The sequence below is a fragment of the Lactuca sativa genome, chromosome 6, assembly GCF_002870075.4.
Source record: "Lactuca sativa cultivar Salinas chromosome 6, Lsat_Salinas_v11, whole genome shotgun sequence".
NCBI classification, from domain to species: Eukaryota; Viridiplantae; Streptophyta; class Magnoliopsida; order Asterales; family Asteraceae; genus Lactuca; species Lactuca sativa.
Window position 1 is genome coordinate 169,013,995 of NC_056628.2, and position 16,436 is coordinate 169,030,430.

Here is a 16,436-nt window from a genome sequence, read left to right on the forward strand (position 1 = left end):
ATGCTACTTTGTGATTCTATTCCAGTCAAAATCATATATGTATTCATTGTTATATGTATGCTTATTTATGATTTCATTCCAACCAATATTACTTCTTTGTGATTCCATTCCAGTCAAAGTTACTTCATTCCATTCCAACAAGAAGTTAAGATAATGGCTCCATTCTTTGTGATTCCATTCCAGTGAAAGTTAATATGTATGCTTCTTTATTCCAGTCAAAATTACTTCTTTGTGATTCCATTACAATCAATGTTACTTCATTCCATTCCAACAAGAAGTTAATATAACGACTCCATTCTATTCAAACAACATCTTTCAATACATCATTTGACATCATTTCATCATATACACGATGATCAAAAAAAGAAATCCCATGGTAAACTTATATATTTTCTCCTTCATTGCAATGACATCAGAGTACTTTTCCTTCTTCATTTGTTCCATGTCTTCCTTCACCCTCTCTACTTCGGTCTTCAATGCTACTAATTCAGCTTTCATTCCCTCCACCACTTCCATTAGAGGCGCCTGTACAAGTTCTACATCCAACCATTTCCAATATTTGCATTTACCCTTCCATATAAAAAATTCAAAAGGAGATTTCAAATCTGGAATAAATGAATCAGAAAAGAGGGAAAATTCAAGTGAAATTGCTTACCTCATTGCACACCATGAAATGCCTCCCTGGATTCTTTGGTGTTGTTGATGTTAGAATACGTGCAAGGAACCCACAATCACAAGTTTTTGGATCATTCATTGTGGATTTCTTGCTTGATTGATTGAGGGAGGATGAGAGGATGTAGGAGGAAGCCATCGGGTATTAGGGCATCGGGGTATTAGGGCACAATAAAGGAACAACATACACCCCTCCTTTATAACAATAACCCTACATGCCACGTAGGATCAAACTAACACGTAGGAATAATAAATCCATTGAAAACGGCAAAAAATAGTCGGAAGAGGAACATTAGCATAATTCAACAAGTTAAATGGTTAATAGAGCATGAAAAAAAGTTCAATGACCAAATGTGACCAAAGGCAAAAGTATGTTACCCTCTCAAGTCATTATCCCTTTTTGTTAAGTTATTAATAAGAAGGGTAGTTTGTGTTACAAATATATTGTCTTGGGTTAGAATGAAATTGCAGGTGAAGACACGCGGGTTAAAAGCTTGGATCAGGTTTGTTCGGGTTGGTTCTTGTTCAAGTGGATATCATATAAAAGAAAAGAGAGAGGAGAGACGGATCATATCTGTGGATCATATCTCAAAAATATCTCTCAACTCTCGTCTTCCTGTTAACAGTTCTAGGGTTTTCTCCTGTTTCGTTCTTATAATCTTGATTGTATTTTGATAGTCTGTAAGTTTGTTTTTGATCTGTTGGCTAGTGAGTTGTGCCTGAATCGAGTCTAGACTATAAGATGAGCAACTTAGTTTTAGGTTGTGAGTGATATGTTGAGAGAGTAGATTAGGGTTTTGTAGAGAGGTTTCAGTTGTAAGTACATAAAAACCGTATGTTTATTTGTTCTCAAATGATATAAGAAATGAAGATGTTAGGAATATTGTCTTATGTGTTTTTAACATGGTATCAGAGCTTCATGGCTCGTGTTCTATGATCCTGACGCTTCAGAGTGTGTTTTCTCGTCAACGGTTACTTCTGTTCATCGATCTGTGAAAGGTTTGTTTTCGTATCTGTTTAAGTCCTTTCACATTTGAATCCGAATAGATTTAGGGATTATTTGTTGTTTATCCTAGATTTGTTTTTTGTTATATGAGATCATGGTATTGCGATTTGGTTGTTTGATTTTGCAGATTGACGTGATCGTGTTCTTGCTGTTGCGATTTCTTTGGAATAAGAACTCTGGAAGTAATCGATTAATCCCTCTAATCTGAAATAATCCTCTTGGGGCTGGATTTCATCACTGATAAACTGTTGTAGCAAACGGATTCAAGGAGTCAATTTTTAAATAAACTTGTTTGCCTAGTGCACTGTGAGGGTTCCTTGTTCTCTTCTTTCTCTTCTTTAGCTGTAGATGTGGGAGATTCTGGTTGTATTGAGTACATAAGTTACTTGTTTATGTTCTTTGATTTGTTTCGTTTTTTGTGTGACTCTGTGTTGATTGTCTTGGGCCTCGACATACTGTGGTGACCATCTGGACTTTAAGTCAACACAGGTGTTCCTTTTCTTTGATTTGAAATTGATATTTTTTTGTGTATCTTCTGTGATTCACTATGGCTGGTGATACACCAGAAGGAAGTGGTACTCTTGAGGATAGTCTTGTTGATTTTGACAACCCTTTATATGTTCATCCTTCTGATAATGCTATAACTTCTATTATAACAATTAAATTGACTGGTATTGAAAATTATCGATTGTGGCACAGTGCTATGTCTAGAGGCCTTAAGGTTAGGAATAAATTGGGTTTTGTAGATGGGACCATTACTCTTGAAAACACTGAAACTTCTAAATCTTCTAAGTGGGAATGTGTTAATGTTGTTGTGTGTAATTGGATATTAGGGTCAATTTCTAAAACTATATATGCTAGTCATGTTTACTCTAACAAAGCTAAAGATATTTGGGATGAATTATTTGAGACTTATAATAAGGCTGATGGTTCTGTGATTTTTAAAATTCATCAGCAAATTAACACCTTAAAACAAAATGGTTCTTCACTTTGAGATTATTATAATAAACTTGATTCCTTATGGAAAGAATTTGATGGTTTAACTAGTTTAACAGAGTGTATCTGTGAGGCTGCTACTAAGCTCAGTGATCATTCTAAATTGATGAAACTAATGCAGTTCCTAAGTGGTCTTGATGATGTCTATAATCAAGTTAAAAGTCACATTCTCTTAATGGAGCCACTTCCAAATGTCAAATTTGCCTTCTCTATTCTTTCTAGAGAAGAATCTCTTCAAAACAATGGTTCTCTGAGCTCTGTTATTTCTTCAAAAACATCTGTATAGGGTTTTAATAGTAAGATTAATGATTTTAAAAAGGGGGCAGGTCAAAGTAGGTTCATAAATCAAGGATTACAATATAAACATTGTAATCTTAAAGGTTATATAATAGAAAGGTGTTATAAATTGATTGGTTATCCAAACGACTTTAAACAAAGAAATGAAAATAATAATTAGAAAAAATCATTTTCTGAAAACTCATCTTCAGTTAGTTCTAATAGTAATAATGTAGGTTCTTCTGAGTCTGTTCATGGTAGTAATGCTCACTATCTTACAAGTGAACAATACTCCAAGTTTCTTCGTCTCATTAGTGAAAGTTCTACTAATGAGGATGTACCTGTTGCTGCAAATATGGCAGGTACATCTTCTTTCACATGTTATAATTCCTTTGTTAATTCAAATACTCCTCAAAGTTGGATTGTTGATTCTGGGGCTAATAACATATGATATCCTCAGAATCACAACTTCAAGACACTGTGGATGTGTCTAGACTTAATCTTCTTGTAAAACATCCTAATGGCTCTTCTGATCCTATAAATAAGATAGGAAATATTCAATTATCCTCTCATCTTACTTCATTTGATGTATTTGTTGTTCTAGACTTTAGTGTTAATCTGTTGTTTGTACATAAAGTATGTAAGTGAAACATCCCAAAAATACGACCCAAATATTTTTGTTTTAATATTACTAAAAATCACAACATCGAATGTCATATATAATAAGAAGCATGGAATGAGTAACTCAAAAGTCATAGAACTGTGTCAAAACAAAACTGTATCAACCATATCAAAATATCTGAAAAAAACTCCCAGGATAAAACTGAAGTTGTGGTGTGTGCGATGTCATCAACCCGAGCTCTTCCCTTTGCTAGCGAAAGTACCTGAAACCAAAACTGAAACTGTAAGCACGAAGCTTAGTGAGCTCCCCCAAACTACCACATACCATACAATAACATATAAACAACTATTGGGCCTTGCCCACTACATTAGACCGAAGTCCAGAAACTGCATCGGACCAAAGTCCGGAACTAACCAGGGCCTTGCCCTCTGCATCGGACCAAAGCCCGGAAACTGCATCGGACCGAAGTCCAGAACTAATTGGGACCCTGTCCCCTGCATCGGACCGCAGTCCGAAACTAACTGCATCGGACCAAAGTCTGGAACTGACTGGGACATTGTCCCCTGCATCAGACCGAATTCCGAAAACTTATTGAACATAGCATAGCATAAACATATCAATTAACATGAACACACATACTGCATACTGCATCGGACCGAAGTCTGGAACACATAACACAAGGACATGCTTGAATCACAAAGACGTCAATCACACTGAACTACGACATCGTACCGAAGTCCGGTACTACTACTAACTAGACGTGCCGGCATTGTGGCTGTAGACCCGCTCCTACTGGGAGGAAAACTCACCTTTCAATGCTGGCTGATGAGATGCTAGACCTGAAACTGTCTGACTGCTGCTCCGGAACTCCTCGGCTACAAATCCCATAAACACTAAATCAAATACTGATAACAAATCTCAGGGTAAAATGACTATTTACCCTTGGACAAGTCAACTTTTAGTTGACCAGACTCGCCGAGTTGGACCGCCAACTCGCCGAGTCCCCATCATCCATTCTAATCCTCTACTTGCTTCTACTCGTCGAGTTTGGCAAAGACTCGATGGGTTCTTCTTCGATACTAACATCGAGTCTAATTTTCATCCGACTCGCCGAGTTGTATGAACAACTCGTCGAGTTCCCTTTCAACAGAAGAACACACCCAGTCTTTGACTCGTCGAGTCGTATGAACAACTCGTCGAGTCCAACTGCTTCCAGATCCAAGTCTTAACTCACTGAGTCCTTACTCTACGCACTGATTCACCCTAAACTCTCAAATCGGGGAAAAAATCGAGGACTCGCGACTCGACTCGCCGAGTCTGAAGAACAACTCGCCGAGTCCCAAGCATGCCATTACTATACAATCGATTTTTCTCGATTCCAATGCATCCAAATCATATATCTGGGTTCATAGGACTGATTTCACACATAAAGTTTCTAACTCTACGTTCATGCATGCTCATAATACGCTAAAATGCCTAATAAGGAGCTAAAATAGGAGATCTAGGTTTGGAATGGGTGCTTAGCTCAATAAAGGTGGCAACCTTGAGCTTAAGGAGTCCTGAAATGCTTAGATCTAAATCCCATTCGTCTTAACTACCCATAAATCAACCTCAAAGTCTAGAAAAGGCTCAAAAACCACACTTGCAAGCTTTTAAGGAGATCTACATGATGGCAAGCCAAGATTCGAGCTTTATACCTTAATGGAAGCTGGAATGACACAATAAACTCAGATCTTCTTTGCTTCTCTTGAGAACCCCTCTTCTCCCTTCTTCTTCTAACTTCAAAATGCACCAAAATCCTCCACAAAATGAGAAATACTCCAAGAATGCTTAAAGGAAGGCTAGGGTTTAGTAAGGGACGTTCCGAGGGTGATGGAGTCTGGTTTGGAGCGCATAATGATGTTTAAATAGGGTGCAAACCCTTGAAATTAGGGTTTCATCCAGACTGGCAGACTCGCCGAGTCCAAGAATATGGACTCGTCGAGTAGCCAGCTTAAAACGCGTGCAGAACCCGTCTCTACTCGACGAGTTAGGCTACAGACTCGTCGAGTACCCCTCTAGAATTGAAAATTAATTTATTTAAATCACATACCAGAAATGGGGCGTTACAGTAAGGATAGTGGGTGTGAAGTTGTAGGTGAGTCCCCTAAAGCAACTTAACATAAACCTTGCGTATTTGATGTATTTGTGAGGTTGTCTGTACATAAAAATTTGCAACATGCAACTTAACATATTCATGAAATAATTAGCTCACATCGAAATGAGTCCCACAAAGCACAAAGCAAGCAACATTCGGGCATCGAAAAGTCTAACCAGCATACTAACTAATCAAGCCATTCTATCCAATCATTTGAAATCCATACAAGCATGCAATTATAAAGCTCAAACAACAAGCATACAAAGTCATTTCTCCTAACATGAAATCATGAGCATATCCTTAGCCCTAATCTAGCATGCAAATCATTAACAAACATGCATGGGTATTCTAGGAATCACTTACATGAGCTCGGTTGATTACACGCATCACACCCACCTTTTTTTTATAAAAAACTTTTAGAAAATTTATTTCCTTTTAAAAAATTACCAATTCCTCAGTTTGAGTTCAGACATACCCGAGAGTAGGACCGAATCCCTCAAACCAAGGCTCTGATACCAACTTGTAACATCCCTAAAATTATAAGGTAAAATTTTCATTTTTAATTCAACCAGAAACATTAATTATCCTTTTTCTAATCATTCGAAAGTGTTTCAGAATAAAAACAATGATCAGATTACAATCCCAAAATCATGAAGTTGCTGACACATGGGTGGACGCGCAACTATCAAGCCAGACCCTTCTTTTTTAAATTGGAAGTAACTGAAAACATAACCATAAAATGTAAGCACAAAGCTTAGTGAGTTCACCAAAATACCACATAACATACATATCAAACATATAATGGGCTCCGCCTGGCATCGAGCCTCGCAAGGCCGAAAATCCTAATAGACCAAATATGCCCCAAATCTCAAAAGTCAACAAAAGTCAATGGCAGTTGAGTACGCCCGACGTACTCAGACTTACGCCCAACGTATGCCTTCTTTGGCTAGTACGTGCAGCGTACTGCGTAGCCAACCCCAAATTACCAATAAGTGTTTAATCGGTTAAGCCACTATGTCCAATTCTCAGATATAATCCTAAATGATGTCTTAACATGTAAAGTTGGCAACTTTACTCCTTTGCATGACTTAATGGGACCCAAAACCCATTTTTATCCATTTAAACCCATAATATGAACATCAACTTAAGCATGATTCATCAAAATCCATCAAGATGATATTTTTATGGATCCTAATAACTCCATAATGGATAAAGTTTCCAACTTTATCCTTTAGAATGGTCCAACCAACCAAGATCTAGTACTTAAGTAGCAAAGGGACCAAAAATTCATGTTTTCCAACTTAATCCATTAAGTCCAAGTCTCAATCTTTTAGATCTGAATCAATCTTATGTTTATATACATAAAGTTTCGAACTTTGTCCATATGTTGGTCTCAAACATTCAAGATCTAAAACCTATGTACTTAAGTGACCAAAAGCTCATAACACCCGAAACTAGCTAGATCTAACAATTTTATCATCAATATTCAAACTTTATACCTCCAGAAGGAAGATCAAGGTGAACATGGTCTGGATCTACAAGTTCCAATGTAACCAGCGGTTCTTCAATGAGTTCCTTCTTCTCCAAGGTGCACCAAGAACCCTCCAAAACACTTGAAAACACCTTCTTTTTACTTACAAGGCTCAAATTGGGTTAGGATTTCAAGGTAGGGTGTTAGGAAGGTGGAGACTGAGAATGGAATGGGTTTGGGGAAGTTAAGGAGCTTAAATAGGGCTCAAACCATGAAAATATGGTTTGGGTACTGATCGCATACACCCAACCTACTCAATTTACACCTTGTGTACTATTGATACCCTAGTACGCCCAACGTATGCGGCTAACCCAAAAACCGTCCTAACTTCAAACAGTCGTAACTTCTTCGTTTCAACTCTGATTTCGACGATCCTTATATCCAAGGAAAGGTAATGAGAATCTCCACAAAGCTATAAACTCTCCATTTCCTTAAAACTTTCCGAATTGAAATCCAAAATTTATAAAAGGCTTGAACTATCACTTTAAGGTTATACCTTTGGGTTCCAAAGCACCAACCAAATTCTCGGATTACCTAATCTACATTACCCTCATCCAAGGGGGTCTAAATCTTGTTTTTCTCCTAAGGCCCAATGCCTGATAATAATTGATCTTTAGGTTACGACCTCGAATTATGAAATGATTGGAACAGGGTGTTATAATTCTAAATATATGAAAACTAAAACTCACATTCGGCCTTCAACCAAATCTCTCAATCTAAATAATTACCAAAACATACATGTTAGCCTTGAAAATCCTACTGAGTACTCCCAGTGTTAAATCCTAATGTATTTCATGAGGTATGGAAACCCTACTACTTACCCTAATGAGTACTCATGTCGAAACCAACAACTATTTTTGACTTTATAGTCATTAAGTGTTGAGTCTTTTTTATTCTTGATTAACAAATGGAGTATCAATTATTCTGTGCAATATTTTTCTTGCCTAGTGACTTTCTATCCTATTTCATTTTTAATGTATATTTTCCCGTTACCAAAATAATCCAAACCCAATCACATCTTGCGAAAGGTTAAACCATCAAAAGATATGTATCAATATCTTTTGGGGATATGGTTTTGCTAAAGGTCTCACTCTATAGGGTGTAATATGCTTCATAAAGAGGGGCCTGTTGGGGCACCGATATATTGGGCTATTTCGAGTGATTTCTAGGGTTGGCAAGGTAGCTTACCGATTGGATTTGTCCGAGGAGGTCAATTAGATTCACAACACCTTCCATGTTTCGTAGCTTCGAAAGTGTGTGGCTGATGATTCAACGGTTGTTCCTTTGGATGATATTTAGGTTGATGATCGTTTGAATTATGTTGAGAGACCAATGGTGATTTTATATCGGAAGACAAAGGCCTTGCACAACATGGTGGTGTCTTTGGTCAAAGTCCAGTGGCAGTGTCAGAAGGGTTCCACATGGACTTAGGAGCTCGAGGCCGAGATGCGGGAGCATTACCTTGGGTTGTTCACAGCAGTGGAAATCGAGGATGAAATCTAGTTCAAGTGGGGACGAATTGTAACATCTTGATATTAATGTATTTCCACTTTTAACCCTTATTATGAGAACTAACTGCATTTTGTCCCTTAGTGGCATTTTTGTAAATTTTTTTTAAAAATGGATGCATATACTTGGCAAAACCCCATGTACGCTGGGCGTAAATGGCCAGGGTGGAAACCCTAATTTCTATGGTTTAGACACTATTTAAAAATCCTTATCCCCCAAGTCTTCTTCCTTTCATCAATCTCCAACCCCATTTCGACCCCTTTTGCAAACCCTAATTCGTTTTGAGCGTTCTTGAGCCATTAGTGTGTGTTTTAGTGTTCATAAAGGAAGTAGAAGGAAGAGAGAACCACTTGGAATCTTGGAACAACCTTGGATCTAGAAGTTTTGCACCCTCCAACATCTCTGGAAGGTATAAAGTTCATACCTTGATACTTATTTGGTTAGATCTAGCTTGTATGATGTTAGAGTGTGTTTTGTCCCCAATCAATGGTGTTCTTGAGTTGGCATGCTCTAGATCCAGATGAATTGTCCTTCCAAACGTTTTATAGTATCTAAAGTCCTAAAAATGCAATCTTTATTGTTAGTTTCCTTTCATGTATGGGTTACAATGTTTTAATAAGTTAGGAAGTTGACGAAGTGAGACATAAGGATCAAACATCATTAAAATTGAATCACTTAACGATATGATTTGTATTTTTTTAATTTTTTTAAAGATGTTCTTATAAGTTATTACCGAAAAAAGAGTCCACACGTTAACCTGATTAAATTTTAATATAAGCACACATAAAAAGATAGTTTTTTTAGGTTAACGAGTGAAAGTTATTAAGAAAAATTAAATTATATACACTATGAGGGTAAACACGAAAATTTAGAAAATAAAGAGATAAAAATAACATTTTATAGAGCTGAGAGTAAAATTTTAAAAATTAAAAATGTGAAAAAATCACAAACTTATAAACATAAAATATAGATAAAATTATATAAATGGTCTGTATGGTTTGTCAAAAAAAAATAAATAATAATAATAATAATAATAATAATAATAATAATAATAATAATAATAATACAAGATTAAAAAACCAAAAGGACGATGTTCGTAAAAAATTGACAAAAATTAAGTTTATTACATTTACTAGATTATGACCTGCGTTAAACGCGGGGAATATAAATTAAATACATATCACATTAATAAGTGGTTTTGTCTTAGGTTGAATTTTAATAAAAAAAAAATGTTAATCAGATTCATATTTAGAATTTTTGAACCAAAATTATTAGATAAAAATATTTAATATTTATATTAAAGCAATTTGGTTTTTTAATATAGTAAATTTTAACATAAATGATCTATGTGATATTTGTTTTATCACAACATAATGCAATTTCTTGATTAAAACATGTTGTGTAGTAGCTTTATGAATTGACTTTGTTCGGTGTACCAACCCCCATGGAGGTTCATATCGCTCTTTTCATATTGACTCTGTAAAACCAAAAACAACAATAAGTTGTTACATGTACCAGCAACATTAAATTCTACAAAGATATTCGATAAACATTACAAATAAAGTGAATTGTCATAACCACAAACATCAAATTCAGACATTGTAATTTGGTTGATTTCAAAGTATTTTTTCCTTATAAAAATTAAAATATGATTTTTCATGCTACACCCAATCACATATACATATCTTCCGATCAAATAAATTATTATAAAAAGAAACATGTTATGAACAAAAATATAATATTAGTTTCATAATTTTCTAAAGGTTAACACTAATAAATAATAATGAACTTTCACAAATCTTGCATTTTGGTCACTACATCCAACTAACAAATGAAATTCGATTTAGAGGATTGATTCAAGAAGTGCATCCATAACTTCTTGCAGCTGAATTTTGGAAAATGTTAAGGCCTACTGAGATATGAGGGAATGGTCTGCGAGGCTACGGTTGGTTTCTAGAGGGGAATACGAATTCAAAATCGGTAGCACATATCTTTCCTATCTGCTTCAATTATCAAATTTAGATCAAACTTGTCAAAATCAAATTATATATATATATATATATATATATATATATATATATATATATATATATATATATATATATATATATATATATATAACCTAACAGTAAAGCAACATATTTTTTATTGAAATAAATATCATAAATCTACAATTTACTCTTGATATATTATTCTTAAATTATATATTACCTTTTCATCTTTAATGGTCACTAACACATCTTTCTGCCTTATTGTTGTGACATGCATTTATATCGAACATAAGAGAAGGAACTATAGAGAAGAATGTTGATAGAGTGATACTTCATTGAAAACGCAACAAAATTTTTCATAAAGCTACCAGGATTCTTCTATAGACCACTAAAAGGTCTATATAGTGACAACCGATGTGGCATCCATGAGAACACACCACTTAAAATAATAGTTTTGATTAATTTAAGTGAAAAATAATTTAGAATGCTTACCAGTTGTAATTGTTTCCACTTGGATGTGAACATTAACATTATTGTAGAGAAATGGAACTTCAAATGAACCATACATAGCCAAATCAACAAACATGACAACACAAAAAGAAGCCTAACTAGGCATATAACCAAATTTCCAACAAATTTCAATATTTTAAGGTTTTGCTTATCAGAATTTTATTTTTTTTTACAACCTTATATGAGTAATCGAGAATCTAAATCAAGTGAAAAAATTACAATATTGTGAAAGTTGCATATAATTTACATGTTTGCTTATTGTCCTGGAGGTACCGACCACTTGGATATGTACTGTTATTTTTTTAATTAACGCATAAATTACATTATAGAAAATGAAATTTAACGATTGCTCAAATTCATTTACACTTGATTTAACAATAGAAAATAGACAAATTTATAATCATAAAAGTATGCTTAATTCAACAAATTTGTTATCAAAATTAATAGAAAACTTAGTTTCTTGAAGAAACAAATCAAATACATCATGTCAAAAAGGTATGACCAATAATATCTTTTTGGCACTTTTCACTATAGACATGGTTAATCTTTTCTCATCCTCATAATGATAAGTACAAGTGAGTAGAGAAAACAAATTTATAATCATAAAAATATGCTTAATTCGAAAATTTTGTTATTAAAGTTAATGGAAAGTATTTTTGTCGAAATAATCAATTATTAAGTATGTAGGATATTACCACTAATGGATTTTGAGTTTTGCATCATCCTCAAGCTTCAATAAAAACATCAACTAATGCTCATCACTTTCAAGTAAAAATCTCTGCAATTAAAACTTAATTATAGTAAATCTAATCAATAATCTTATAGAAAAATGTAAGGTTAAGAATAATTACATAAAGTTATTAAGTTAGATAATGGGAAATCAAGAAATTGTAATTTAACATGTATGAGACCGATTATTATCTTCAAAATTGAAAGTATTTACTATATTAATAAGAATTAAATACAAGGTGATTATATTTGACCTTGATGAATTTTGGTACAATCGATGTACAATGAGAAAGAAATAGAATAATTAAGAAGATATATCATGTTGATTTGCAAACATATAGGATGGTCGGTGCATAAGTTATAACTTTAAATTTGGGGAGGATTTGAATTTTATTTTAGGGATAACAAAAATTGGTGAAGGTTTGAGTGGAAACATTGATGGACAACGTATTTGATCAAAAATTAGTCAAGATGACGTAAACAATTTGATCTAAGGATGGAAAAGGTATAAGTGAAACACAATCAAAAATATTTATTGTTTTAGATGATGAAATAAAGTTTCTCTTTTAGACATAGAATTCAATCTTCTATTTTGTAAATGTAAATGTCTTACACTTGGGTTGTGGTGACTTAGTAAGACATGTGGAAGATATGGTGGATAACCTATTGACCTATGTTCAAATTCTGACACTATTCGCCTTTGTAGCCATGGAGATTCGTCTGCAGTGACTCAAGGGCATGAGACATAGTCTTATGTTCGCAACGGGGGATAAGTCGGTGTGCGAAAGTTGGGTCAGAAACCCTCATTAGGGAAGTTCCCTTTCCAAAAAAATGTAAAAATATTAGTATTCTCCTCTCTATAGCATCATTAAAATGAGATTTATTATTTAAATCTGTAAAATTGTGGATATCATTAATATCTAAAAAGTAATAATATTTCAATGGTAAATTTTTACTGATAAATTTATCAATAAATTCACAAGGAACTATAAATAATTGTTTTAGAATGGTTAAAAGGTTTATAAAGTTTATAATTTCATAAAAAGTTGTAGTTTGCTAATATTTATATTGAAGTTGTAATGAATAACATTGTAACAATGCTGATAAATACACATTCAAACGAAATAATAGAATAAAAAATGATTAAAATTCTAAATTCATATGAGTTGAAACCCAAAAGGCAAATAGATGAACATTTCATAAAACCAAAAATGTATTTAAATGATCAAAATTCTAACCCAAAAACCGTTTAGTATGAAACAAAATAATCAAAAACCAAACCCAAAAACCAAATAGTATGTAAACATAATATGAAATCAACCATACTCAAATCACCCAACTACTTATATAAAATCATGAAAATCATATATTGTTTTTCTTTCTTTGGAATTAACAATTTTGACTTGTCTTCTCTAAAAGTATGATATGTCATTGATGTTAATGATCGTTTGGTTGAGGACATTGTTTCCAGATTATCAACATCGTAAACATCTTCCAAGTTGTGTTTTAATTTTTCATGTCTAAACACTTTTTTAAAGGATGTCCAATAAGTTAATGGACTTGTTGCAATACTTTTATCAAGATTCGAAGTGGGTGCGACGTTATCACCAGTATACACAACTGCATCCTAAATATAGAAAATAAATTCATATGTCAATCTAAAAGTTAATAATATTTTAAAGTATTTAAAGTATTAGATTTAGTTATATTATATTTAAAACCTTTAAATTTAATGTGTCTTGACATCCGAATTTCTCCGATAAAACGTTAAACGAATCGGATTATGGTGCCTATATTTGTAGTATATAGAAATATGTTATTTGATCAACTAAAATATAAAAAACGAATCTAATAAGTGTAGTGTTGGTAGTATGTTTCATAAAATAATGTTACATGTTCGATGTTAATTTTTTTTCCAATTCAACAGTGATTTTATTATCAACATTAAAGTTTGAGATTGCATAACCATCAACATTGTTATTCAAATTATAATGAGAACTTTGAATTTTGAACGCCAACTTTTTATCCAAAAGTAATTTCAAAGCAGACGGATAAATCTTCATATTACCCTCCTAAAAATGAAAAAATTAATGGTTATAAAAATAGACAGACAAAAAAGTAAAAATTAGTTTTATGTAAATAAAGTTAATATTGATAACATCATTAAACTTTTGAAGCAACTCTTGTGTGTTTTTTTCTAGAAGTTTCTTTACATCACGATCAAATAATGTAAATGACACCACGCTAGTATAGTCTTGTACTATAATGGTGATTTGAAACTAAAATCATTGATATAAACAAATTCAATAATATAAAAGTAGAAAATTTAATCGAAGATTATAATAATATGTATAAAATAGTTATTGAAAACCTTGGAACAACAGATATGTCTTGTTCATGCAAATTAGAGTGTAACAATAAAAAAATTATTTATCCTGCTTTTGGTCCGTTCCACTAGCTTTGTGATCGTTCATTAAAACGACTTTTATGGCTTTCTCTTGACAAACACAGGTCAACACATTAAAAAATCGATATAAAGGATATAATTTTTGTAACGTCCCAAAATACGAGCCAAAAATTTCATTTCTTAAAACATGCACTTGGCATAACATTAAGAATAAAACGTTCAACGATCATATCATTTCAAAAAAGATACTGCATGTCTAGAAAACATTTTTATAAAACATTAAAGTGTCAGAATACAATTTCCCAGGAGGATCTCATGATGCGGAAAGCAAAGCGTGTGTGTGATGTACCGCTACCGCACCAGCTCCTTCCCCTTCGAAGAAGAGGTACCTGAAACCAAAACTGAAAACTGTAAGCGCGAAGCTTAGTGAGTTCCCCCAACATACCACATACCATACAATCACATATCATACATACTGTCGGGCAATTCTGGGGTGCCCGACCTACCAGGTACGGCCATTCTGGGGTGCCGACCTACCCGTGTCAAGTCGTTATGGGGTGCTGACTACCCATGTCAAGCGATTCTGGGGTGCTAACTACCCATCGGTCCTAACAACCGATCCTCGAGGACTATTTCACCCCTACTGCTACTATCACATATATCATGACATAACATATTATCAGACATATATGGAGTGTCCGATCTACCCTTCGGTCCTAACGACCAAACTTGGGGACTATTCTCCTCCTACTACCACTATCACATATAACATATCATGCCAGCATACAAACATATCATCACATACTGTCATACATATCTGGGGTGTCTGACCTACCCTTCGGTCCTAACAACCGAACTCTACTACTATCACATATACATATCATGCCAGCATATAACATATCAGGTAGTAGCAAACCTAGATGATATCACAAAGACAATCATCTAACATACAACTCCTACTGGTGGGCCGGCATTGTAGCCGTAGACCCACCGCTACTGGAAGGTACTCACCTCGAAATAGCTGCTAATCGGTGTGGGAATTGACTGTCTGCTGCTGCTGCCGCTTCGGAAATCCTCCGGCTATAATTTCCACAAAATACTCAGTCAAACACCACTAATTGTCCCATGGGTAAAATGACCATTTTACCCCTGATCGAGTCCAAAGTCAAAGTGAGAGTCAACTTCCAGTTGACCCGACTCGCCGAGTTAGCTCGCCAACTCGTCGAGTCCCGTCCATTCAATTGTCCTTAATCCCGTCTTTACTCATCGAGTTAGGCATTGACTCGGCGAGTTCGCCTTCTAAACTAATGTCCAAGTCCTTCGACCTACTCGCCGAGTTGTATGAACAACTCGCCGAGTTCATCTTCATCCGATGAACATTTTATGTTGTGACTCGCCGAGTTGTATGAACAACTCGTCGAGTCTGTTCTTGATCTAAGAAGGTTGCCTTGAACTCGCCGAGTCAGGGAATTGACTCGCCGAGTTCCCTCATGGATGAGTTCGGCTTCCAACTCACCGAGTCCACCCAGGACTCACTACTCTACTCGGCATAAACGAAAAGGAAGAAAAACTCGGGGACTCACGGCTCGACTCGCCGAGTCTGCCACATGCAAATACTATACACTCGATCTTGCTCGAATCCAGTTCAAGCCATTTATAGATCTGGGTTCTTAAGGCAGGATTTTCACGTAAAGTTTCCAACTTTACGTGTAGAAATGCATAGAATGGGGATTAAAGGCGAAATAAGGGCTAAAAAGGTAGATCTAGGTCATTCTAGCAATTTACTCCCATAAAGGTTATAGATCTGAGCTTCTGGAGCTCAAACATGACTAGATCTAGTGGATAATCAACCTATCACGAATTCTACTTCATGCACAAGCTTGGAATAGGCTCAAGAAGTGTTCCAAAGGTGCTTTAATGGGGTTTCAAGCATACATATAGAATGGCTTAGGGATATACCTCAGAGAACTCTGATTTAGCACCAAGATATCTGGTCTCCTTCTTCTCTTCTTGATCCACTCTCCTTCTTCTCCCAAAATCTTCAAGGAAT

At 34.6% G+C, this 16,436-nt stretch overlaps 1 protein-coding gene across 1 annotated transcript; it reads right to left on the minus strand.

Moving 5' to 3' along the window:
- Positions 1-333: 333 nt before the first annotated feature.
- Positions 334-811, minus strand: LOC128126921 (uncharacterized). Its single transcript, XM_052765103.1, has 2 exons — positions 656-811; positions 334-570 (listed from the first exon to the last, which is right to left on the minus strand). Exons 1-2 carry the CDS (start codon positions 809-811, stop codon positions 334-336), a joined length of 393 nt encoding a protein of 130 aa, XP_052621063.1.
- Positions 812-16,436: the final 15,625 nt, after the last annotated feature.